The sequence below is a fragment of the Cavia porcellus genome, unplaced genomic scaffold (assembly GCF_034190915.1).
Source record: "Cavia porcellus strain 051 isolate PalLab524CR breed Dunkin Hartley unplaced genomic scaffold, mCavPor4.1 scaffold_33, whole genome shotgun sequence".
Lineage (NCBI taxonomy): Eukaryota > Metazoa > Chordata > Mammalia > Rodentia > Caviidae > Cavia > Cavia porcellus.
In genome coordinates this window covers 34,846,948-34,871,218 of record NW_026947516.1, presented here as the reverse complement: position 1 = coordinate 34,871,218, position 24,271 = coordinate 34,846,948, and the positions used below count along the sequence as shown (strand labels likewise).

At 37.6% G+C, this 24,271-nt stretch overlaps 1 protein-coding gene across 19 annotated transcripts in view; it reads left to right on the top strand.

Moving 5' to 3' along the window:
* Dmd (dystrophin) overlaps window positions 1–24,271 on the top strand; it is a 2,110,831-nt gene that overhangs the window by 1,883,122 nt on the left and 203,438 nt on the right. For all 19 annotated transcript variants that reach the window (XM_063242792.1, XM_063242803.1, XM_063242804.1 and 16 more), the window contains one exon: window positions 2,922–3,000. In XM_063242792.1, coding sequence (XP_063098862.1) covers window positions 2,922–3,000 — 79 coding nt within the window. The remainder of the gene's footprint in view (window positions 1–2,921; window positions 3,001–24,271) is intronic.

Here is a 24,271-nt window from a genome sequence, read left to right as displayed (position 1 = left end):
CCTGTCTCAGAACTTAAAAAAAAAAAGGGCTCTACCAATTTAATAACTACTTTGTTTTAAGAAAATTTTTCTTTTGAATTTCATTTTCAATTTCTATATCAGTGAAAAGAATGGTAATATTAATTCCTATCTCAGAGTTATTGTGAAAGTTAAATAAGTTAATACACAATGTCATGCATATTGTATGTAGTAAATGTTAGCATTTTTTGTATTGTATGAGGTACCCTGCACATCGTAACGTATTCTTGTCCGTTTATTAACCAAAGTAGCAAAAATAACAGTAGCTGCTAACATTTACTGAGCAATTAGTGTGACAAAAAGTAAACATATATATGTATATGATTTTATTTAATCTCCACAAAACTATAAAGTAGGTCATTAACTTGTCCACACATTATTGATAAGTAAAGATTAAAATCATTTATCCATTTATCAGGCATGGTTCTCCAAAGAAACAAAACCTCTTCTAATATATCTCTTCTAATAGAGATGCAGTAGGAGATAATAGCTTTTGCAGTTATAGAGACAACATACTCCCTTGGTCTGCTGCCCGGAAGCTGGAGACCCAGAAAAGCTAGTCACAGCAGATCAGAGGAGTATGATGCCAGGGCAGTTGATGGTATAAATCTCAGTGCAAATTCAGGAGCCTCCATTGTGCCAGCATGAGCAAGCCATCAGGGCAAAAAAAGAAGACAGCCTTTTGTTTTGTTCATGCCTTCAACTGATCAGATGATGCCCACCCCCCATGTTGGGGAGAGTAAGCTACTAAATCTACAGAATGCAATGCTAATCTTGTTTTTAAAAATGCCCAGACATAGCATTTATTTATGGTACCTCATGGCACAGTCAAGTTAACACATAGAATTAATCACCAGTCAGTGTCACTGAATACTCTTGTTTGTCTCTCTGTCTCTGTCTTTTGTCTCTCTGTCTCTGTCTCTATCTCTGTACAACACTTACTCATCTCCCGTTTGTTTTATCAGCTAGTTGATAAATATTTGCTACCACTTGCTATGTGCAGGATTCAGTGCATGGTGGGGGATGGGAGAAGAAGCAAGAAAAGGTCACTGCCCTGCCCCCAAGGAATTTATAATTTTTCTCAGAAGATTGTCATGTTCATATAACTTCCAGGTGTGTTGTCATCCAGGGGATTCTGATACAAAACTTATGCTGCGAGAATGCTGAGGAAACCATTCTAACCCGGGAGATGGAAAAGACAGCATAGAAACACAGCCTTGAGCTGGGAGAGCAGAGGGGTAAAAACATTCTAGAGAGAAGCAGCAGCTTGAAGAAATCCCACCAGGGTGACTTTGCCAGTTTTCTCATCGCTTAGACACAAGATGACATCCACAAGTGAAAAGGGTTCCCATTTTGTACAGGATTTAGTCCCCAGCTGGCCAACTCCAAGGCAAGCAGGACATGGTAGAAAGGTCTGGAGGAGGAAAGCTCCTGATATCATAGCAGCCAGGAAACAGAGCAAAAAGAGGATCAGGACAAGGAGACGCCCCATGGACCCTCTTTTCCAACCATGTTCCTCCTCCTAACAGCATGTCACTTATGGAATCTCCATGTTCTAATCACTTTGCAGAAGTCTTACCTCTGATTTTGGCTTTTGGGGAACATTCTTGGTGTAAACCACAGCAAGTAGTATACGGGATGGAACATCACCTGACAGACAGGTTTGACTGCTCAAGTTTGGTTGGAAGTGCAAGGTCATGAGGCTGGCCTGTCAAGTTTGACTGTCGCGTGAGCTTTTGTGTGCATAAAAAGAAAGCAAATCTTGCCATTTTGAAATCTCACTGATTATCCAAATGTTTTGTCCAAGCAAAGATGAACTAGATTAGAGAGTGTGAAAAAGGATTGCTATAATCTACATTAAGTGCTTACTGATAGTGGAAGGTCAAAGTTGGCTTTTAGCCAGATTACCTGGGCCGCTTTCCTGATCACATTAAGATCTGTTTACTTCCTGGAAGTTCTCCACCCCACAGGAACTAAACCCCCTAAGTTCTGATGGATTTGGGCAAGCTCTGAACAACTCTAAAGGGTAGCATGGACCCTCCACAAGCAAACCAAGATCCAGAATTATATAGAGTTAGGGTGCCTAGGGCCACCATGAAGATTGGGTTAGCAAAATGCTAGGTGACAAAATATACCATTTCACCCATAAAATCTTTCCCCACCAAAAATAGAATTCACTAAGCTTATGGAACACTGTGTTAATATACATTATAGAAAAATCTAATTGGAAAAGGAAAATAATGACAATTTTTACTCTGTGCTGCCTGAGGCAGCTGTCTCAGTAATTTCCAAGTACAATGAAAACAAAAATCTGAAAATTTCTTTTATCTCACTACCCATTCTGTATTGCCCTAAGTGTAAAACTTTCCTCTACTTCTTGGACATTTAATTATTAATCAACCAACCATTGTTTATTACCAATAATTTTAACTTGATGGTTCATTAAATATTGATCAGTATTTTTAAAAGTTAGTCAAAAACAAAGGACTAAGACTTAAAGACAAAATATATGCCATTTCTGATATCCTTTAGCCACCTAGCATAATACCAAGTGGAAACTCCCCTAACTTTTTGGGAAGGAATTACAATTTTCACTTTTTGATGGTACTAATTAAGGCAGTAATTTATTCATGTCTGCTGATGAGTTGAGGGTAAAAATGATCATTTAAACATTGTCCAGAGAGGAAATTCTTTGCGTTTGGCCTTGGTTTTATAGAAATGGGTCTTGGAAACCCTCTCCAGTAAGGGGGGAATTAAAGCAAGGATAATGGATTGACTAATTAATTGCTTGCGCGTTCTTGGCCTTAGAGACCCAAAACATTTACCAAGAAGGATGCATTGTATTCACTGTTCTCCATTATATAGGATGGAAAAACTTCATTTTTTTTTCCTTTTCCTCCCAGATGGCTGTTGAGGATCGAGTCAGGCAGCTGCATGAAGCCCATAGGGACTTTGGCCCAGCATCCCAGCATTTCCTTTCCAGTAAGTCGTTTTCAACTTTCATTGCTTAACCTTTTCATTGCATCTTGGTTGCTAAGAATTAAGAATTGAATTACAGTCATCTCTGCCAGATGCAGTGGAGGCATAAATCATCCTGAAATATAACTTGGCAGGTGAACTCAGAAGGTAAGGAAGAAGAGGGCCAATTCGATCATTTTGTCCATTCTGTAGCTGGTGCATAATTATTGCCTGCAGTGAACTCTGAAGTGCTGCCTTCATCAATAGTTTTGTGCCTTTACTTCTGCCTATATCATCTCATTTCATAAATCTGACAGTTACATGATTTTGATATGATCATTCAGTATATGTTATAGTGAACCTATAATTCTCTATATTATTCATTAAACCCCCATGTCTCCAAGTTGGAACCTCAGCGTATGGTGTTTCCTTTCCCTGATTTTTCTTGTCCCTCTTTCAACCTTAACTACATATTTGATAATTAGTACAGGGAGAGATACCTTTAGTTAAATGAAAATTTAAGTATTGGAATATCCTATTAATATAATGATACACATTGAATTGGATAGCAACTTTATCTAATATTCTTAATTGCTACCACTCTTTCTTTGGTTATAAAAGTATAAATATTGAATTTTGTGATGTTTAAAAGCTACCATATACTTCTACTGTGTGGCATTAACATCAGTAACATTACCTTCAGGTCATATATGAATCTATCTGAGGGTTTAAGCATCATTGTAAGGCAACTAGTTTGTACCTGGCAGTATTAAAATGTTGATCAACTTAGTCCAAATTCAGCAACTCCATGAGATAAGCTCCATTACAGTACATGTGTTTTTCAGACAGGGCCTCACTATTTAGTTCAGGCTGACCTTAAACTCACTCACTTCGTAGTCCAGGCTTGACTCAAACTTATGGTGATCCTCCTACCTCAGCTCCTATGTGCTGGGATTACAGGCATGTGCCACCACACCTGACATTATACCCATTTTAATGATAACAAAATCGAGGCACAGATTTACATAGGTAGTGGAAAATAGAGCCAGGATTCAAACACAAAAAGTTGGCTCCAAAATCCGTATCTTAATTACTACATTGTACTTTTATTTAACTTACATGTTTTGGCAAGAGGAAATAATTAAATATGGTCTTTCGTGTGCTATAGTATTTTATTGCTACTTCTGGTCCTTTCCATTCCTTTCCATTCTCCATACAGTAAAAGAAAGATACACGTTCACAAATATTGTAAAGCATTTGATCAGACACTTTCACATGTGTTTCCAGTTAGTCACTGTCTTTTAGAACACAAATTCTTGGATGTTGGCCTGTCTTTGTGGTACACATCAATAATGGATTAAATATAAAGTTGTCGTATTTTCTTAAGTGGTCCCCACTTCATTATCTGCATATAGTCCAGTTATTTGGACAACATCACACATCCTTAAAGTTTTCAAGAAAACCAGGATAAGTTAAAGGAACATTATCTCAGTGAGTGAGGGGGATTGGGGCTTTTACGATTGGCTCTAGAGAAAATATTATAAAGGCTGCAGATTTTGCCCTCAGTATTTTTTTAAGTCCCTGGTCTACTTAACTTGCCTAGGTGATAGCCATTCTATTTGATTTAATTGATATTAAATGTGATAACATACTCCTAAGTGACTCATAAACCATAAATAAAAATATTACTATTACGAATATTAGTTACTCCTCCGACACCGTGTATATTCTTTCATGTTTAGTCTTTCTGTATCCATCCCCGCTGAATTCCCATGTCATCCTCATTAAAACCTATCCCCAGAAAATGATATGTTATACTCATTTAACCCAGGTGACAGGTAAAGTTTAATGTGTACTTCTCCGGGGTTATTTGCATTTTAATAGGGTAAAAATCCATAAGCCTGAGGAATGGCTCTCTGGTGGTAGCACGTCAGCCACAAGCTCTGAGCTGTGAGCAAAGAACTTCGAGAGACCAGGTAGAGCAGCCTCACACTTTTCAAACTGTGTCACATCAGTACCCACTGCCTGAAAGGTCACACCTACAGACACAGGCACTCAGAAAGAGATTGATCCACCTGTCTGAAGGGAGCCCGCCCTCACCAGTCTCTTGGATGCCCATTGGGAATGCCAATAGATGCTTGGAGGCTTTGCTTGTGCATACAAAAAATATCACTTTGTTTTAAGGGACATTTACAAAATAGGACAGTAAAAACTCACATGAACTGTATCTTTATATGATCCTCTTTTATAAAATTAAAATGTAATATATGCTGATTTTGGAGATTTTGGAAAACGAAGAGGAAAAGAAAAGATCATATATAAGCCTTCTACTCAGAAATAACCACTGTTAGAAATTTGGTTTACATACATTTGTGTGTACGCATGTGCTGGTTTTCTTTTTCTTTTAAATCAAGTAGGGATAAAAAAGTAACAGTTTTATGACCTGCTTTTCTTTTCCTTAAATCATATTAAAATACCCTTGTTTAGATATTCTTCTACAAAATAGCTTTTAAATGACAGGCTAGCATTCCTTTCTATGATTGTATCATATTTACCAGGACAATTCTGAGTTGCACGATAATAAGAGTATTTCAAAATGCTCACTATTAAGTCTAGTAGTATGAGAAATGTCTTTTGTACAACTTTACAAACATCTCAGATTTGTTCTACAAGTTAAATGCCTGACAGTGTAATTGCTTTGTATCCGTGGGGCTTCTCATGTTCCTTGCCAAACTGATGTCCAGAAAGTTGCACCAGGAATTGGATGCACCATCAAAACCATGTTTGCAGCAGAGAATCTCAGAAGGCACTTATTTCCTATTAAATTGCGTTGTATTAAAAAAAATCCTCCCAACATGAAGAAAAACATGTTTTAAAATTCCATTAAGGTCATATCAAATGCATTTGAATTGATACATGTTTAGTGATTTGCTTCCAGTTTACTAAAAATACTAAGTGATTTCTGAAACTTAGCAATTACAAAGAAAAAGGAATATAAGTATGAGCCACTAATTGCACCCCTCCTCACAAATATGCTGCCTGCTGTCTGTCTGTCTGAATGACTTCTGTCTCTGTCTGTCTCTGTCTCCGTCTCTGTCTCTGTCTCTCTCTGTCTCTCTCTGTCTCTGTCTCTCTGTCTCTCTGTCTCTGTCTCTGTGTGTGTGTGTCTCTCTCTGTGTCTGTCTCTCTGTGTGTCTGTCTCTCTGTCCCTGTCTCTGTCTCTGTCTCTGTCTCTCTGTCTCTCTTTCTCTCTCCGTCTCTCTCTCTCTGTCTCTCTGTCTCTCTCTCTGTCTCTCTATGTGTCTCTCTGTGTCTGTCTCTCTGTGTGTCTGTCTCTCTGTCCCTGTCTCTGTTTCTCTTTGTCTCTGTCTCTGTCTTTCTCTATCTCTCTTTCTCTCTGTCTCTCTCTTTCTCTCTCTGTCTCTCTCTCTGTCTCTCTCTCTCTCTCTCTCTCTCTCTCTCTCTCTCTCTCTCTTTCTCTCTCTCTCTCGTGCTCACTCACTTTTGGAAACTGTATTACCAGCTGTCTTTTTATCAGAAGAGACACAGTCTTACTAAATCATTCACTGTTTCTTCTTGATGGCCCAGTCTCTACTTGTTAAAGAAGTTGTTTCTTTTATCTTAGATCTGAGAGAAAATGAGAAGAGAAAAAACTTTGTAATATATGACCCTAATGCATTGATAGACACTATATCATCTTTCATTCCAAGTTTAATACTCTACTATTTGGAATTAACTTCTACAATTTAAACAAGCTCCTAAAGGAGAAAGTAAAATAAAAAACTCAAATAATGTAACTTTAAAATTCAAATACTGTAACTTTAAAATTTTATATACTTTATATACTTTACTTTATTCCAGTCATATTACACATACACACACACACACACACACACACACACACACACAGTATTTACAAGGTCAGTCTCTTGTTATTCAATAATTAAGAAAGTACTATAGTACTGTACTCACTAATTGACATACTAGTCTACATATTACCCTTCTTCTTGTTCTTTTCAAGAATTTAAGAATATTTTTCTGACCATTTTCTTACTTCTCTGGGCTTCTGTTCTAGACTGTAGTTTTTCCCTCAAAGTGTAACCCCACATTTGGGTAAAGGTAAAAATCCCTCTGTAACTACAAGAATCTGTGGTTATCTTAATGTTTTACAAGTTCTAGAATTTCCTAAAGGAACATTTTCCAAGCTATGTTTCCTAGAATATTAATGTTCTATAAGAGTTTAACACCTAGCCCAATTTAGTTCTAGGCTCAATAAGATTGACCAAACAGGAGGTTATAGAGAAAAGTAAGAGTCTCTCCTGTTGAAATTCCTAGTGCCTTTATTAGGCATTGAGACACTAAGATCAGAATAAAGAGTCTGTAGCTCATCTTCATATATATGTGATGGTGGAGGCATTTTTAGGCATATCAATTAATTTCTTACTAAACACGTCATGGAACTCAGTCAATCTTTGCCAAAAAGTTGTATTTGCCAAATGGTATAATAACAAGAATTTCCTGCTGAAAGCAGTAAGAACATGATGCAATTAAAAAGAAAATGTGTATTTATAAGGCAAAGGGGTCACTTTTCTAGCCCCCAGCCCACTGTAACCCTAAGAATCTCTTTATGCTGTAGAATTTCATAACTGGAGAGAAACATAGAATGAATATGCCTGAATAGCATTCAGGACACTCAGGCCTAATGGGAAATTCCAAAATGAGCTTAATGACTTGCGACCACCCATTTTTTCATCTGAAATAAAACAGATTAGGAAGCATAAAAATACATTACATGAGTATGGTTAAGTATTGTTTTGGTATTTTGGTTGTTCAGTTATGCATGTGCGTATGCGTGTGTGTGTGTGTGCACGTGTGGACTAGATCTGGAAATTACAGTAAAAGTGTTTCAGAGACACTAAATTGTTCTAGCCTTCCTCTTATTTTGCAGATGACAAAATAGTTCCAGAAAGATCAAATGATGTGACCACGTCACCAAGTTGGTTATAATAAAACTGAGAGGAGAATGCATTTCTGAATTCCTAGCCACAACTCACACTGTCTCTCCCACTGAGTCAGGCCAGTGACTGTCTGGTCCATCTGAGACTGCCAAAGTTCCATCTTGCAGCAGCTCAGTCTGGCTATTCTAGATGATATATGGAGGCTGAATTTTCCTCTCAGCACCTCTGGGCTAAAGGTTATCTTATCTATAGTAAAAGCTGGCGGGGTACAGTGGCCTATGCCTGCAGACTGTAGGTCTTCTGGAGGCTGAGGCAGGAATGTCATTTGAGCAGAATAATTGAAGATCAACCTGGACAACATAATGTGATCCCTTTCTCAAAACAGAGGAAAAGGTCTAGAACTGCACTGACTAGTTTCAAATTCTGACTCAGACACTTAATCTCTTAGTCTTCCTCTTTAAAATGGGAATAGTAGCAATGTATTTCCACATATCATCAATTTCTCAGGCATTTTTTTAACGCAGGTTTTAAAAACAAAAATCAGAACGCACTTAGAACCACTGGACACTTGAATCTAAAGAAGTACTGTAGGGGCTGGGGATTTAGCTAAGTGGCATAAGCGCCTGCCTTGCAAGTAGGCAGTCATTAGTTCGATCCCCGGTACCGATAAAAAGGAAAAAGACAAAAAAAAAAAAAAAAAAAAAAAAAAGAAGTACTGTAGATTGTGCTACAGAGTTATAGTGAAGATCAAATAGTTAATGTGTGTAAAATTCTTTTAAATCTGCCTGACTCATAGTAACTGCTATAACTGTGTCGCTATTGCCATTGGGTTGGTGTCATTCTGTACTGTCAACTTGATAGTATGACTTGTATACACCTGATAAAGTTAAACTAGTAACAAAATATCATCTACCTTTTGCGTCTAATTCTCATGGATATCGTCTCTCTCTTTTCTGAAGATTGTTTTCAATACCCAGTGTTTGGCACATTGTAAGAACTCAATATTTAGTTGTGTAATGAATGAATAGATGAGTGACCAAATATGTAGATTCTAATCTCTTAGTATTGCTGGTAATTATAGTTCCTAACCTGGTCCCTGGTGCTTGGTAGATGTTCAGTAAGTATTTACAGAATAAACTGTGTCTTATGCTCAAAAAAGAGGTAAATTTACTCCTGACATTGATAATACACAGCAGCATGAGATTTAGCATAGCGGGATCACACAGTAGATACTCAATAAACAATATGACCTTTTATGCTGCTTCTTAGCAAGAACTAATAGATTCATAACTTTACATCATCAGTTTTATCAAAGACTCTTGTACAGTATAATGCATTAAAGGAAAGTGCTGACTTCAAAATTACAGCAGGATCACAACTACATTAGAAAATTAAATAAGAACAGCAGAAAGGTATGCATAAATGAGAGACTGAAAATAAAAGTACTATAAAATGCAAACAGTTATGTTGCTTTTTTACTTTTGCAGATTTTTATAGTAAGCATATATTAATTTTATAATGGGAAAAACAATAAAAGTAAAATTCTTATACTCTAGCTTTTAACCCAGTGACCTCTTGTGGTATTGTACTCTATTGGTAGCCATTGAACTCTGGAAGATGAATTTTCTTTTTACTATTTATTCTAAATTTAAAAGCTATAAGTTTCATTGTGTGACCTTCTTGTTCACAGATTATGAGGCATTGTAAAAACAATGAACTGATCAGTTATTTCTCAGTGGCTTCTAATGTTAATCACCATAATCATATCCCTGGTTAACTCTCCCCTTCTGTCAAGGCAAACCAAGTTTTCATAGTTGGGTAAAGCAATTTGTACACATCTTGAGAGTTGCCGCAGCTTCACCTCCAATCCCTTCCATACCTGTTTAACTTTTTAAAGTAGGAAAAATCTTTAAACACATCTTATGTGTGAACCCATGCTATGACTGTGCTTAGGGAGATGGATGATTTGGTATGAGTGAGCCAGTCATTTTAGTCTTCAAATTGTCTTAAATAAGCTACTATGAGAAAAGTCACAATAAATTTTGCAGGCACAATGTGAGATAATTTTGAGCCTAAAACTCCTACCAGGTGAAATCTGCGGGCAGAAAATGTTGGACCAGTTTGTTCAGTCGTATGTTGTCCTGTATGTTGATGTCTTCATGAGTTTTCTCATTACTGAAACAAAATACCCAACATCCAAAGTTAAAGGAGTAAAGGCTTATTTCAACTTAGTTTGTAGAGATTTCAGTCCCTAGTTAGCCTGTTACAAAGGACAGCATGGCAGATGGGCATCACTGGGAGAAATAACTCATGTTGGGGCAAGCAGAAAGCAAAAGCAGCAGCATCCTGTCTTCCATCTTTCTCTTTTATTTCACCCAAGCTACAAGCCTATTGAATGGTGCCATCCACACCCATCGTGGGCTTCTATTATCCATACCCAGATAGCCTTAATCCCAGTATCACATACCCTGATCCAGATGCACACACCTGTGGTCCAGCCCCTCCCCAAAGCCCCAGCTGTGAGCGCATTAAGCTTCGGGGAGATATCTAGATACAAACCATAACAGTTGACAATTTGGGACAAATGTCATCTCCCCTGTCTGTGATGCTAGTAATGTTTCTCTAAATTTAAATGTAAATTAGTACACTGTTTTCTCAATTATACATTTTTCTCAAAACCCATTATAATGGCCTTTTCTCCTTTAGTTCAAATTTATACACTCTAATAAGACCATAGATTTGTTTTCCTCAACAAATTTTGCCTCGTTGTCCCTACATATTCCATTCATTTAGACACATAAGGAAACCTAGGAAAGGGTTCAATTTCTGCTGTGGGAATTTCTGTGCTGGCTTATGCTGGCTCAAGAGAATTAGGTGTTAAATGTACAGTAACTGCGAGCTGATTATTAAAGCCACCTTTGGTAGCTTCCAATTAGTCATAGTAGGAATATTTACCTACAGAAATTGGCAAATACTGAAAATGAAGAGGTTTTTCTTCACAGCTAGTTTACCAGACCACCACTAATTTACCTATGTTATTTAGATGATTCTTGTCCCTGGATATAGCGCATGATCTAAAGTAGGAAGAATGTTCACAATTCAAATATTTATCGGGATAACCATTCATCCCAGTGTATCTGGGACTTTCCGGATTTAAGCACTGCAATTCCCATATTCCAGAAAATCTCCGCAGTTCTGAGCAAACCAAGGATGGTTGCTTACTTCAGCCTTAATTAAATTTCACTAGCAATAGATTTAGGTGGAGCATCCTATGGAAGTCATTTATTGAGAGAGCACTCTCAGGTGAAGGAGAATGAGGGAAGCCAATTGAGATATGAAAGGTGTTGGTTAGGGAGTCAAGCTAAGCCAGGAGTTTGAGAATAACTTCAGCCTGATCCCACAGGGAGCTCTGGAAAAAAAACTGTACCACAAGGCTGACACGACCTTGAGTCAGGGAGTGGGTTTGTGTGCTTCAAGTCAGTCAATGATTGGTGGACTTCTGGTGAATAGGAGTTGGCAAGGTAATTCCCATTAAATGAAATGAGGGGTTTTGGTGAAAGGGACCATAGTAGCCAATGCTCACTCCTGGGGTATAGATGAGTTAGCCTGCTAAAAGACATCTGAGTGGGGCCCCAATAGATTGGCTCTCCCAGATTTTAAGAAGTTATTGTGGTAAGTCCACATGTACTCTAGCCTTAAAGCTAGACAATGGCACTTAGCTTGATTACTAGCTACGACTCCTCTACCGCGTAGCTAAATGAAAAGGTCTGGTGGCTTGGCAGACATGAAGCAGGTGCCTATTTTTTTCTTGGTTCATCTTCATTGTGACAGATTCTGGCAAGCTTCAGGAGGCCGTAGGGCAAGGAGAGCCACAGTTCTGAATCAGTTCCATGACATGGGCACTATTTTACTGGGCTAGTGGCTCTGAAAGGTATATTTTTACACTCCCCAGAAAATGAAGGCATTTGTGAGTTTGGCCTAGGGTAGCACTTTGTCATCTGTCCCAGAATAAAAAGTTTTGTACAACCGAAATGGTGGAATCACATCCCTATGGGCAAAAATCATTATGTTCATTTTTTCATTTGGATGTTTTCCATTTTCAGAACACAACTAGTTTGGGATTACAAAATACTTTTTGGTGAGAACTTTGAAGTAGGGACAAAAGGCATTTTGTTGTTTTGTAGACTTACATAAACTGTACCTCGTTTAAAAACTATTTTCCTAGATTTTAAAATAGACTAGAAGATATCAACAATGAAGTTCACCTCTATTTCCGTTCAGAGCAGGTATTGCTATGGCATGTGCTGTATCTACTTAAGGATATAAGGACAGGAATAGGTCTGGGTGATGAGGGATATTTTCAGGATACAGAGAAACATAAAGAAGGATGGGAACAACAGTCACCAGGAAACATATGTTTGCTTCTGCCTATATATGCATTTGCTGCCATAGACTTTAACTATCACATTATTGTGGCTTCTCTCTTCTCTCCATTATGCACATTCTACTAATAGTTTCTACGTCCTTGTGACTTCTATTTTCTTCCTTTGTTCTCTGACTTTTCTTACCCCTCCTCCATCTATGTCTATCTCCATGTTATTACAACCAGACTCTTCAACAAAGAGCATCTGAGGAGGGAGTTATTTTCTTTCCATCCAAGATTCAGGCTACCAAATAAAGTATAGGCTAGACAGTAAACCAGGCTTGCTGGACCTGGGCAGTACTGACTGTTTGAGCCAAATAATTATTTGCTGTTGGAAGTCATCCCATGCATTATCCCAGGCAAGATCCCTGGTTCTACCCACTACATGCCAGTAACACACTACCCCCTGCCTCAGTTGTTCCAACCAAAATATCTCCAGGCATTGTTGAATGTCTCCTGGAGGGCGAAATTTCCCCTGATTAAGAAACAGTCTTTTATTTGAACCCCCAGACAGTATGTAGCCATGGAAATTGGGGTTTTCTGGAACACTAAGTAACGTGGTCTATGCCTGTAGAATAATTCATGACTGCTTTTCTCTACTCTGAATTCCCCTTCAGTGAAGGGGAGTGTCTGTCCCCAGCAGACAGTATTCAGGAACTGCTTCAACTGCCTTACCATAATCACACCTCTTCGGTGGGCAGCTTTTGATCAGTATGAAAGTATAAAAGCCCAGGCATTTTGGCCCAACTCAGGGAAAGTCTGTTAACTCAAGAGCTCCTGTGGTGTTGACTGAGGTTGTCACTGGACTACTTCCAAGCTTAACTTACTCCCTTTGCCCATCCCTGCTTTTTCCTCCTCCTCTCTCAGTTAATAATCTCAACGAAACACCTCACTAAATATCTTGCTCTCTACATTTTATCTTAGAGACATTTCCTGAAAGAACTCAACCAGTGTGGGACAATAAAATTGACTGACATTTCAAAGCAACTGAAAAAAGGACTTTGTAATAAGCCCATTAGTCTCTTGTTAATTTGATTTACTCTTACTTTCATAATGAGGTTGCTGATTCTGTCCAGTATGAGTAGTGATGATCATTATTTAAGGTGTCTGACCTCATGATCTCCATTAATAGGTACACACTTTAGGGACAACATAAAATTACATCAGCCTCTTACCTTATGCATTAAACTCAACAGCATACATACCAATGATAGGAAAGAGGTAGCATGTGGGATGGTTGATAAAATAGATCATGAGAGGAAATTAGTATGGGCAGCACAAGGATAAAGAACAGTCATTGCTTTTTCTTGCATCTCACACAACACATTGTATGTAGGTGTAGGCTATGCCTTGATTGAATGAACAACTGTGCACTTAAGAAATTATTCCCGTTGTAATATAATAGGAGAGAATTTAGTCTAGTCTCTGATCTAAAGTCCCAAAAAGTTAAGGAGTTTCATTTTTTCAATCAACTAAGAAATGATTTGTCGCTCAACAACTGTCTACTGAGTGACCAAGTAAACCAAACTCTGTTCTAGAAACTGGGAACAATTAGCTGTAAATGAAGCAAAATTTCTTTTTCATGGAGTTTAAGTTTTCATAAGAAAAGATGAAGTTTGATAAAGAAATAGAAAGTGGACAGAGTGCTAAGGGAAGGGGAGTGGTCAAAAATGGAGCAGTCAGGGGTCAGTGACACTTTACAGTACAGAAGGGAGGGGGTAAACCAAGTAAATATTGGGTTCCAAAATGTTCCAAATAGAGGAAGCAAGAAAGGCAAAGGCCCTAAGATGGGAATGTATTCAGCAGGTAGGATGGTTAACCGTGATTTTCAAATTAATTGTCAACTCCCAGTCATGTGCGGGTGGACAGGAAGTCACACTGGTGTCTACCGTGTCCCTGGCCCCTTTTGCTCTAGCTCTCTTGCTTATTGTCTGCTTCCTAGCTGCCATGAGATGAGTGACAAGGGCCAGAGCAGGTAGGAGCTTACTGAGTATGCTTAAGGGCTTTACAATTTATTTAGAATTTATTTTTATTGAGAAAGGAAGGCTTAAATTTCCAAACTAAGAAATGACATGTACCTGGAGCATTCTTACTGAGTATGCCTGTATCATTCATTCATGTATTTGTTAACAAACACTAGGCACTTCAAATATAAGGATAAAGACATAATTCTAGTCTTGGGACACTCAGGTTCAAAAAATATAGGTATAACTATAAAAAAAAAATAAGAAAAAGTTCTATAGTGATAGTAAATAATGGTTGCTGCAGTACAGTAGAAATAGAATCTAATTCTGCAGTGAAGGAAATAAGATGCTTTATCTTGACTAGCATTAATGCCCATTGTCCCTGAGGTAGAGAGTATTCCATCTGATAGGATTCTAGCAGAGAATATTTCTAATTGCTTGGTCCTTGATTTCAATTAACAAGAGTCACAGATGCATTCTGTAACAAGAAATCAGGTTCTTCATTTCACTTAGCTGTTCTGATATGATAAATATTCCCCTTTCCAATTTTATGAGTAGTCTCCTCATAGCACTTTTGTTCAGAATAGGGATTTCTTATGTATGTTTAATGAATATAAATATAGGTTTTAGAGAGTGCTAATGTTTTAATGAGATAGAAATAGTCAGACAAGAGAAACTAATTGAAGGATTAGTCAACATGGGGGCAATTTGATGTGAGAAGAAAAAGATTGAGCAGGAAATGTCTGAGTAAATGCAAAAGAAAAATAAAATGAGTTTATGTATGGTGTAAGGGCAGAAGGAATTTATTCTCTAAAGATAAAAAATGAAAGATTTTGTCTTAGTCTGTTTTCAGTTACCATAACGGAATACCTGAGACTTGGAACTTTATGAAGAAAAGAGGTTTGTTTAGTTCACACATTTTGAGGTTAAAAGTACATGGTCAGGCAGTCCTACTGGCTAAGCTTCTGGTGAGGGTTTCTTTGGCTGCATCACCTGGTGGATGACATTATTCCATCAGGAAAATTTCTTGCATCTAACACATCACATTGTATACAGGTGCATGATATACCTTGATTGAATGAACAGCTGGACACTTTAGAAATTATTCCCACTGTATTACAATAGGAGGTCACATGGCAAACAATGAAGTCAGACAAGGAAGAGTTCCTTTTGCTGTTTTGTAATGTCTTAGTTATTTTTCTCTCATTACCGAGACAAAAAGGTAACTTTTTAACAAAGTTAAAAAGGGAAAGGTTGATTTACCTCACAGATTGCAGAGGTTTCTGTACACAATCAGCTAACTGCAAAGCCGGGTGGCATGACACAGGGGCAACTGTTCATGGCAGATGGAAGACAGCAAAACAACAAGAGCAAAAGGGGGAGAAGCAAGCCTCCTTTCCATCCTTATACTGTATTAAGGTTACCTGCCCTAGGATGAGTGCGTCACTCATACCACGAACCCCAGCACTAGACAATGAACCAATCACAAAATCTAGATTCAGCTGCCTTCAGAAAGCATCCCCATGTGACTGCGTGAGGTTTTGGGAGGGACATCCAGAGACAAAACATAACACATTGCAACTCATTCTTTTGAAAATAAAGAAAGGTCTCATGAGAGCTATTTTAATCTTTTCCAAGGTCATTGTCCCCAGTTTCCACTAGGCTTCGTCCTTTAAAGATTCCACCACCTCAATACTGCCACACTGAGGACAAATCTTCTAACATATGAGTCCTTGAGAGACACACTAAATCCAAACCATAGCAGAGTTCCTGCTGTAGAACTTGACCTAGGCTAGTTATCAGGGGACAGAAATGCATTTAAAAAACTTGGTCTAGGAGGTTTGGAGTAGACTCATCTATTAGAAGCATTAAGAGAAAAGAAACAGCACTGAGCTGAATCCTCAGCTATTTCTGGAGCCTAAAATAAAAATTCACAAACACTTTTGCTGTCTTAGGGCAAAATAAAGGGTACCAAGGCTTATATTTTAAACAATTTCAGGCCAGAGCATTCCTACAACAGACCATCCACACTAATTTAAACAGGAGAAGAAGGAAAATAGTTTAGTAAAATGAAATTGAACTTAAAAATCAGAACTGAACATTGAAACTAAAATGAAAATGTCTGGTTGGCTTTATTTCTTTCTAAAAATACTTAGCTATTTGTTTTGAATTCCTAAGCAATGCTGATGTATAATGATAAAAGACAGTTGATTTTCATAGTTGACTCCAGCATCAAGATGCCAAGAGGAAGATTTATCTCCTTTCATGTTTTACTACTCTGAGAAAAGCATAAAATTATTTTGAAGAGTCAGAAAATGGCTAGAAATAGAAGAAGAGGGATTATTTCCTTGAGCTTTTCCCTAGGCTCATGCTTTGGTCGTTAACAATTTCACTCTAGAATCACAGAGAATCTGTGCCATTTTTCTGATTATTCTGTGATTCTTTACATTGACACGAGGTTGGTTCATGGGATAACTATTCCAATAACTCACTATATTAATGATAACAGTAGTAAGGGTAGAAGTAAGAGTAGATAAAAGGCATTGTGGCTTTGTGTTCTTAACACTAAAGGAAGATTTTTTAGGGATTAACTGTTCAATCCTAACAACAGCCCTGTAAAGTAAGATTTATTATCATCTCCATTTCACAGAAAAGAACACTGAGACCAGGGCAGTTTAATAACATACTCAGTTTCATTCTTGGAACCATTATAGACTGTTAGCTTTACAGAAAGGGCTTCCAGGAACTAGTAAATGACAACCCACAGTCTCAAGGTCATGGACTTAAGGAGATAATCCTCATTAATTTTGAATGATAGTAGAAGTGGCTAAACCAATGGAAGAGACTGGATTGGCAATAGTTTTTATTCTTTAATCCCTTTGATCCTTCTCTCTTTCCTCTTTCCCTCTTGATCACTTATTTTCACAGTAATGATGGTAACAAGCCACCATCTAAATGTGACATGAATTTAGAAAAAAATTGACATGAAAAGTGTTGCTTCATGCTACAAATTGTCTGGGTTTGCCTGCAGGTTGTGAGTTCAGTTTAAATTATCTCTAAATATGTTGAGTTTTGAGGACCAGGTTGAAGGATCAGAAGTGACCTAGGGCATGTTGTCATGGCAAGTTGTCAGAGTATAAGAAGAGAAGTCTCTCTAACACCACATCTACTAAAGCAAGTCTCCTGGGCAGCCAAGGTCAAGGGGCTGAGAATACACTCTCCTCCTCATGAGGCTATGGCTGAAGTGTACATGTTTAATTCTTTTACAGTGGAGTCAAGAACAGAACCAAAATTCAATCTCTCCAGCCCTCTTCTTGCTTTAATTGCTGCCATACCCTTTTTCCCTCTTCTTACCTTGCTTTCTACATGGATGTGTATCTCGTCTACCGTCATTTGGTTTTTAATATCTGAGCTGTTCCCCAATGTCTCAGGTTGCAAATTTTACTTCCTTGAAATTTCCCTGGTGCCTAATACAATACCATTCACACAGAGATCATTCAGCAAATGGTGTTCACTGCCTGCCTTCTTTTAAAAGCACATCTGGAGAGACACTAAAGGGACCTGGCAATATCACACTGACTTGTTAGTTACCTGACTTAACCCAGATGTCCCAGAGACTATAACTGCCATTACCTGGAAGAAAGCTCTCTATTAATGAAGTCAACCACTTCTGTTCAAATTTATTCAGAAATTCCAATAGCAGAAGATAGTCGAGGCCCTATGTATGTGGAAGCCTGTCCCCCTACCTGACCTTATAAGGCATGATTTCTTTTTTACGCCCCTAAAACTCACAATGAGGTTCTCAAAGTTTTTCTAGAAGCCAGTTTTAAGGAGCCTTTCTTTCACCAGGAATGCCACCGGTACTGCTTATTAGACTTTGTGGTACTGTGCAGCTAGCATTGCAGGATATTACATATGGTATTATCTCTGCAACTCAGTCACCTTGCCAAGTAGTTTAGTGTGAACTCTTGACTTCCCAGATCAAATGTAAGCCTGTTACTCTAAATGACTTGGCAGTCTACTGACAAATCCCATGGTGTGGTATTCTGTTCACCATGTCTCAGAGCTCAGCATTATCTGACAGCTCATATAATATTTACAGGTTGTTATTCGTGAGGAATTTTAGTTAGCCATAAAGATTTTCACAGCTACGGCAGACATTAGAGGTCTCATTCATCATTCTTGTGACCTTCCCCTCTGGAATGTAGCCCATCTGTCTCTGCTGTTAAAATCTTTTTGGAAAATTTGCTCATCTTTAAAAAGTTTAGTAAGTGATCTTAGAGTTTTCATTGAATCTTTACTTTTTGTATGTGATATAGACATACAAAGAACCATTCTTATTTTAATATTTTCAAAAATAATAAATTTAACTTGGCCTTTCAGATAAATGACAGAAAACATACCCCGGCTACAGAAACTATATCTATTACATCAACAATAAATAGAAATCATAGAGGAAGCAATTTCCTATGTCCCTTTGCATGTGTGTGTGTGTGTGTGTGTGTGTGTGTGTGTGTGTGTGTGTGTATCGGTCTTAAGACCACTTAATATGAAATATATCCTCTTAAAATTCTAAATGCAAAACACTGTGTTCTATATCACATCTCCATAATTCATTATTCTCACATAACTGAATCTTTTCACCCACTGAACAACAAGTCTCCATTTCTTTATCCCCCCACATCCATAACTACCATTTCATTTTCTGTATCTGTAAGAATGATTATTTTTAGATACCTCCTATAAGTGAAATCATGCAGTATTCATCCTTCCAACAGACTGACTATTTGGCATATCTTCTAGGCCCATCTACAGTATCATAAATGACAGGACTTCTTTCTTGTTTAAGGGTGACTAATATCCCATTCTATGAAGATGTATTACACATATAGAGTGCTCCTTTTATAGGCCTTCTTCCCTAAGTAGTCCAACCATTTGTATAATTTCAGTTCTATTATTGTAGTCTTCTCCTTTCACTCAAGTATTGATGAAAAAATTCACCTTTCAAGCATTTGGACATAAATACATCATTTGTCAAAATTTACTTCTCAGCTCATTTTTCTGCCAATGAAATCCATCAATTGTCAAATAACCAAGTCTTAAAAATGAGTCATTTGTGACTTCTTACTGCCTCTGGACACCAAAGTCACTTATGAACTAGCTTTCAGCTCTACTTTCTTATCTCTAACTCAGAACAATCTTCTTGTATTTTCACCATGGGGATTCTGTAAATATAGAACAGTCTATCCACTCTGTTTCCCACATATAAAATGTAAATAAGTCTGTTTATCATTGATACTGATGAAAAATCTGGTGAAAATATGCCATTGGTCTAAGAAGACAGAGATGCATAAAAGAATCATAAACCCAGGAAGTTAGACATTAATGTGTAGTGCATTAATAGTCATCAGGAGTGGATTAAAGGGCTGAAGACAAATACTGCCCGATTGAAGTAGGGAGGTTGGTTCTATAATTAGCATCATTCAAATAAAATCTCATAGGTATGTGATTATAAGCATTATTTGGATAGCGATTAATAGTTTACAAACCAATTTCATGGTGATTTTAATATTTTATCCTGATGCCATTTCAGTGAGCGAGATATAGTTATTCTCATTTTGCATACAAGGAAAATATGGCTCAGGTAGAAAAAAAGTGCTTGAGACCAGGAAATGATGGAAGAAGTAGCATTCAAATACAGTTCTGAGTCTATGCTCCAAACGTACCACTTGATCTTGAGACGCTGGTTTGGCTTAGAGATGGGAAGCCAAGGTGCCGAGTACCTTTCTGAATTCAAAGATTTGACAGCCTATCAAGCAAAGAGAGTGTGATGTATTTATGTTAATGATGTTCTCAATAATCCACTGAATCAAGGAGTGTATCTAATACTCCTTGGAAACTAAACCAACAAAAATATCACTGACCTGCAGAAAATTCATTTTCTTTTGCCATGTGGATCAATAAATAAAGACTTCTGTCAGGAGTATGATTCATATAAAATATTTTTAAATGTTCATAGCCTTTAATCTAGTGAATACACTTCTAGAAACCTTGCTTAAGAAAATACACAAAAATATGTGAAAGGATTTATGTACAAAGATGTCCATTGTGGCCTTACTTATAACAATAAAAAACTGGAAATACCAAAATGTTCTGAAAGAGAGAATTTCTTCAGTAAATGATGGTACATCCATTAATGGAATATTGTTCAGCCATTAAACATCTTTTATAATACAACAAGCCAGCCTACTCTTAAGCATTCACCTTAGAGAAATGCAAGTTTATGCTTATACAAAACCTGGACACAAATATTGGCACCAGCTTTATTTCTGATTGCCACATACTGGAAATGGTCTAACCATCATTGAACAATTGAATAGCAAAATACAATATCACACCCCCAAGTAATGGAATATGCTTTAGCAATTAAAATGTGAATCATTGATACACATAGCAATATGGATGAATCTCATATGCACTGTGCCAAGTGAAAGGAACACAGTCATTGGCATGAGATTTCATCACACTACTCAAAACAGCATGCAATGTAAAACTTATAAATTGCTTATTTTTTAAAAACTTCTATGTAACATATTTGAAATATAATTGACTGTGAGTCACTGGAAGTACAGAAAGCAAAACAGAACATAAAGAGGGACAGCCACTAAAGAAGTCAGGGAATAATGTAACCACTGTCTTAATCACTGCTCACAGATTTCCAAAAGCACAGACAAGAAGCTTTAGAAAGGACTGGGGAAAGAAATGAGATAAAGTCAGGATGTCAAGGACCTTAGATACTAAGAGAAGAAACTCTTAAATGAGTTTATATACAGAAAAAGTATGGAAGACAGTGCAGTATGGAAGAATTCTGTGTTCTGATTGGCACTTGGGAGAAGTGTATCTGTCAGTGCTCTACCAGCTTAGCTGAGGGGCTAGGAGACCCTGCGGAAGTTATGCAGGTGTTGCCACAATGAGAGGAGCCATCTGCACTTTACCTTGCATCACCCACTTTCCCCACTATTGCTGTATGGGCTGGGAATGAGGGCTACATGCATGGATTCCCTGGCCTTCTTAGCTTCAAGGTGGGTTCAACCAGTTGATTGTCATAGGAAGGGCTTGGGGGGAAGATGTAGAATGAGGTGGAGATGTCGAATGAGGTCCCTTAATTCCCTCTCTGCCTGCTTCTCTTGACCAATGGCCCTGTTGTGTGATTCTCTTTACAAGTCTACACGCAAAATGGCTCCTCATTCTTAACAGCACGCCTTATGATTTTTCTAGACCCTGCATGCATTTCTAGAGACAATCCTTTTATTAAACTGTCCTCACCCAATTTGAATGTGGCAGGACCCTAACAGATACAGTCCTATTATAAGTTATGTTCTTCTAAAGCATAGCCTCACTTAAATAAGAAAGTCTGTGAGGCCGTGAGGTATGTAAAGACCTTTCCCCACCACACTTCACCCTACTTACCCTTACCTGCAAGTGCCTAGCATGGATCTGAGTACAAATTGCATATTCAGTAAATTTCAGTTGGTTGATTTTAATGCTAGAATGTAGATATGCTCAATAAAAAATATCCTTCACAACCAAAATTATAAGCAAAATAGCAGGAAATGTGTCCTTTATTTGCAGTGCTAGAGATCAAATCCAGGGCCTTGCATATGCTAGGCAAGTGCTCTACCACTGAGCTGCATCGCCAGATCTACAACTGTATCTTTCATATCGACTGCACTAGCGTTAGCACTTTATCCTGTGCCTAGAACAAAGGAATTGCCCTGTAAAATTTGTTTCATATTCAGTAAAATGATATGAGGTGTTGTTTTGTTTCTTTAGGACCTGAGGCTCTGATCTTGTCCTTACCAAGTACAAATAGGTCTTGTTTTAACTCCTTTGAAATTAGATTCTCTGCACCAGTTTAGATGAGTTCTTCTGGATTTTTTTTTTGTCTTTTTCCTTTTTATGGGTACCAGGGATCGAACTCACAGCTGCCTGCTTTCAAGGCAGGTGCTTATGCCGCTGAGCTAATTCCCCAGCCCCGTTCTTCTGGATTCTTAGAACAGAACTTATGGTGGAAATTTTCATAGGAAGGCAGATTTTGACTAGAATAAAAAAAGTTGTTTCTAATAATCACAAAAGCTTTCAGAAATTCAAAAAAGCTCCTATGCACCGTGGTAACAATGGGTAGGCTCTGAGGTACATGTCGGTTATCCCAGCTACATGGGAGGTTCAACTTGTAGGATCGCAAATTTGAGCGCAGAATGGGTAACTTAGCAAGACTGGTCTCAAACTGAACAAATGAAAAGGGTTGTGGTGTTTCTGTATGGGAGAGCCCCCTAGGTTTGATTCCCAGGACCATGAAAACAGAACAGTGTGGTGACAATGAAAGTGTTCAAGCATGTCCTAGAAAAGGTTAAGGTAAAAATTATGTAAAAGGTAAATGTAGAAATCAGATATAAAGTATAGAATTTAGATTAGATGATGCTCCAATCCCTTTTAAGATTTATTTATTTGCTCAGGGGTTTTTTGGCAAATATTTATTGAGTACTGATTACATGCCACACATGATGAAGTTCAGAGACTAGACAGACCTGTTTGTAATCCTACGTGCACTTTTGGTTGGCTGTGTGATCTCAGTGAGTGTGGTAAACATTTTGGAGCCCAGCCTTCTTCCTCTGTGATAGTGGAATACCGAGACTTTGTTATATGTTTGGGAGGATTACATTAAGTAATATACAGTCCAGGCTACATAGTAGACATGCAATGCTTGTTTTCTCCTTCATGAATCATCTAACTTCATTTTGAGTAATCAACCAAAATTAGGATGTGTTGCTTACTGATTTAGAACTCTAGACATAATACTTCATGTAGTCATCATGGTTTCATAATTTGTAAAATAAAAAATCATAACTACCTCCGAAGTTATTATGAGTACCAAATGAGTTAGTTTAAGTTATATTTAGGCACATGATATTTTTAATAACTCCTTGTTCTTCTCCACTCCCTACCCTCCTCTCCATCAAGTATTCTCAGTGGGAATGAGTTTGTCTCCAAGAGGGCAAAAATTGGTTCCTGGAGAATTAAAAAAAAAATTACTCTTTTTTTTACATAAAGCACAAATACACATGATATATAAGCATACACACAGTATATCTGGGTATTAAAGTTTCATGGAGGGTACAGAAATTAGAAAAAAGTGTCTATAAAATTTCTGAGGGAAGCTAGGCACAGTGGCACATACTTCTGATCTCCGCATTTAGAAGGCTAAATTCAGCCTGAGCTACGCAGTGATTTTAAGGACCACCTGAACTACATAGTAAGGCCCTTTCTCAAAAAAAAAAAAAAAAAAAAAAAAAAAAAAAAAAAAAAACCATAAGAAAGAAAGAAAGTTAGTTAGTTCTGGGGGATGGAGTGGGGAGGATAGTGGGAAAAAGATGAAACAATTTTTACTGTACTAACACAGAATGTGTCCATAAAACCAGTACTAGAATTTGCATATATCTGAGGAGCTAAGGACCAGTGATTAATAATAATAATAATAATAATAATAATAATTTTTAAGCTCAGAGGTAAGTTGTGTATTTTATCTCCAGGGACAGCTATAGAGTGTATTTTTTTTAATTTTTCTTATCCTTTGCCAACTCTTTTTTTTTTTTCTTTTTTCCGATCCAGCTAAGTAATCAAGCTCCAGGCCCCCCTGATTAGGAGAAAAGTAGAAAGATGAATGAATGTGTTTGGGTTGGAATTCCAGAGAGTGCTCTTTTGGCATAGTTTAAATAACATTAGCATTCTTTTTAATTTTCTGGTTAGGCCCCTGTGTCGCATAAAATATGGCTTAACACTGGGGTGCATCACTTGGCACATTCTGTTCATCGTGCATTAAAACATGGCTGAAATCAGAATTTCCTTTAGTGTGGCCTGTATTTTTGATTTTCAAAACCACCTTGAGCACA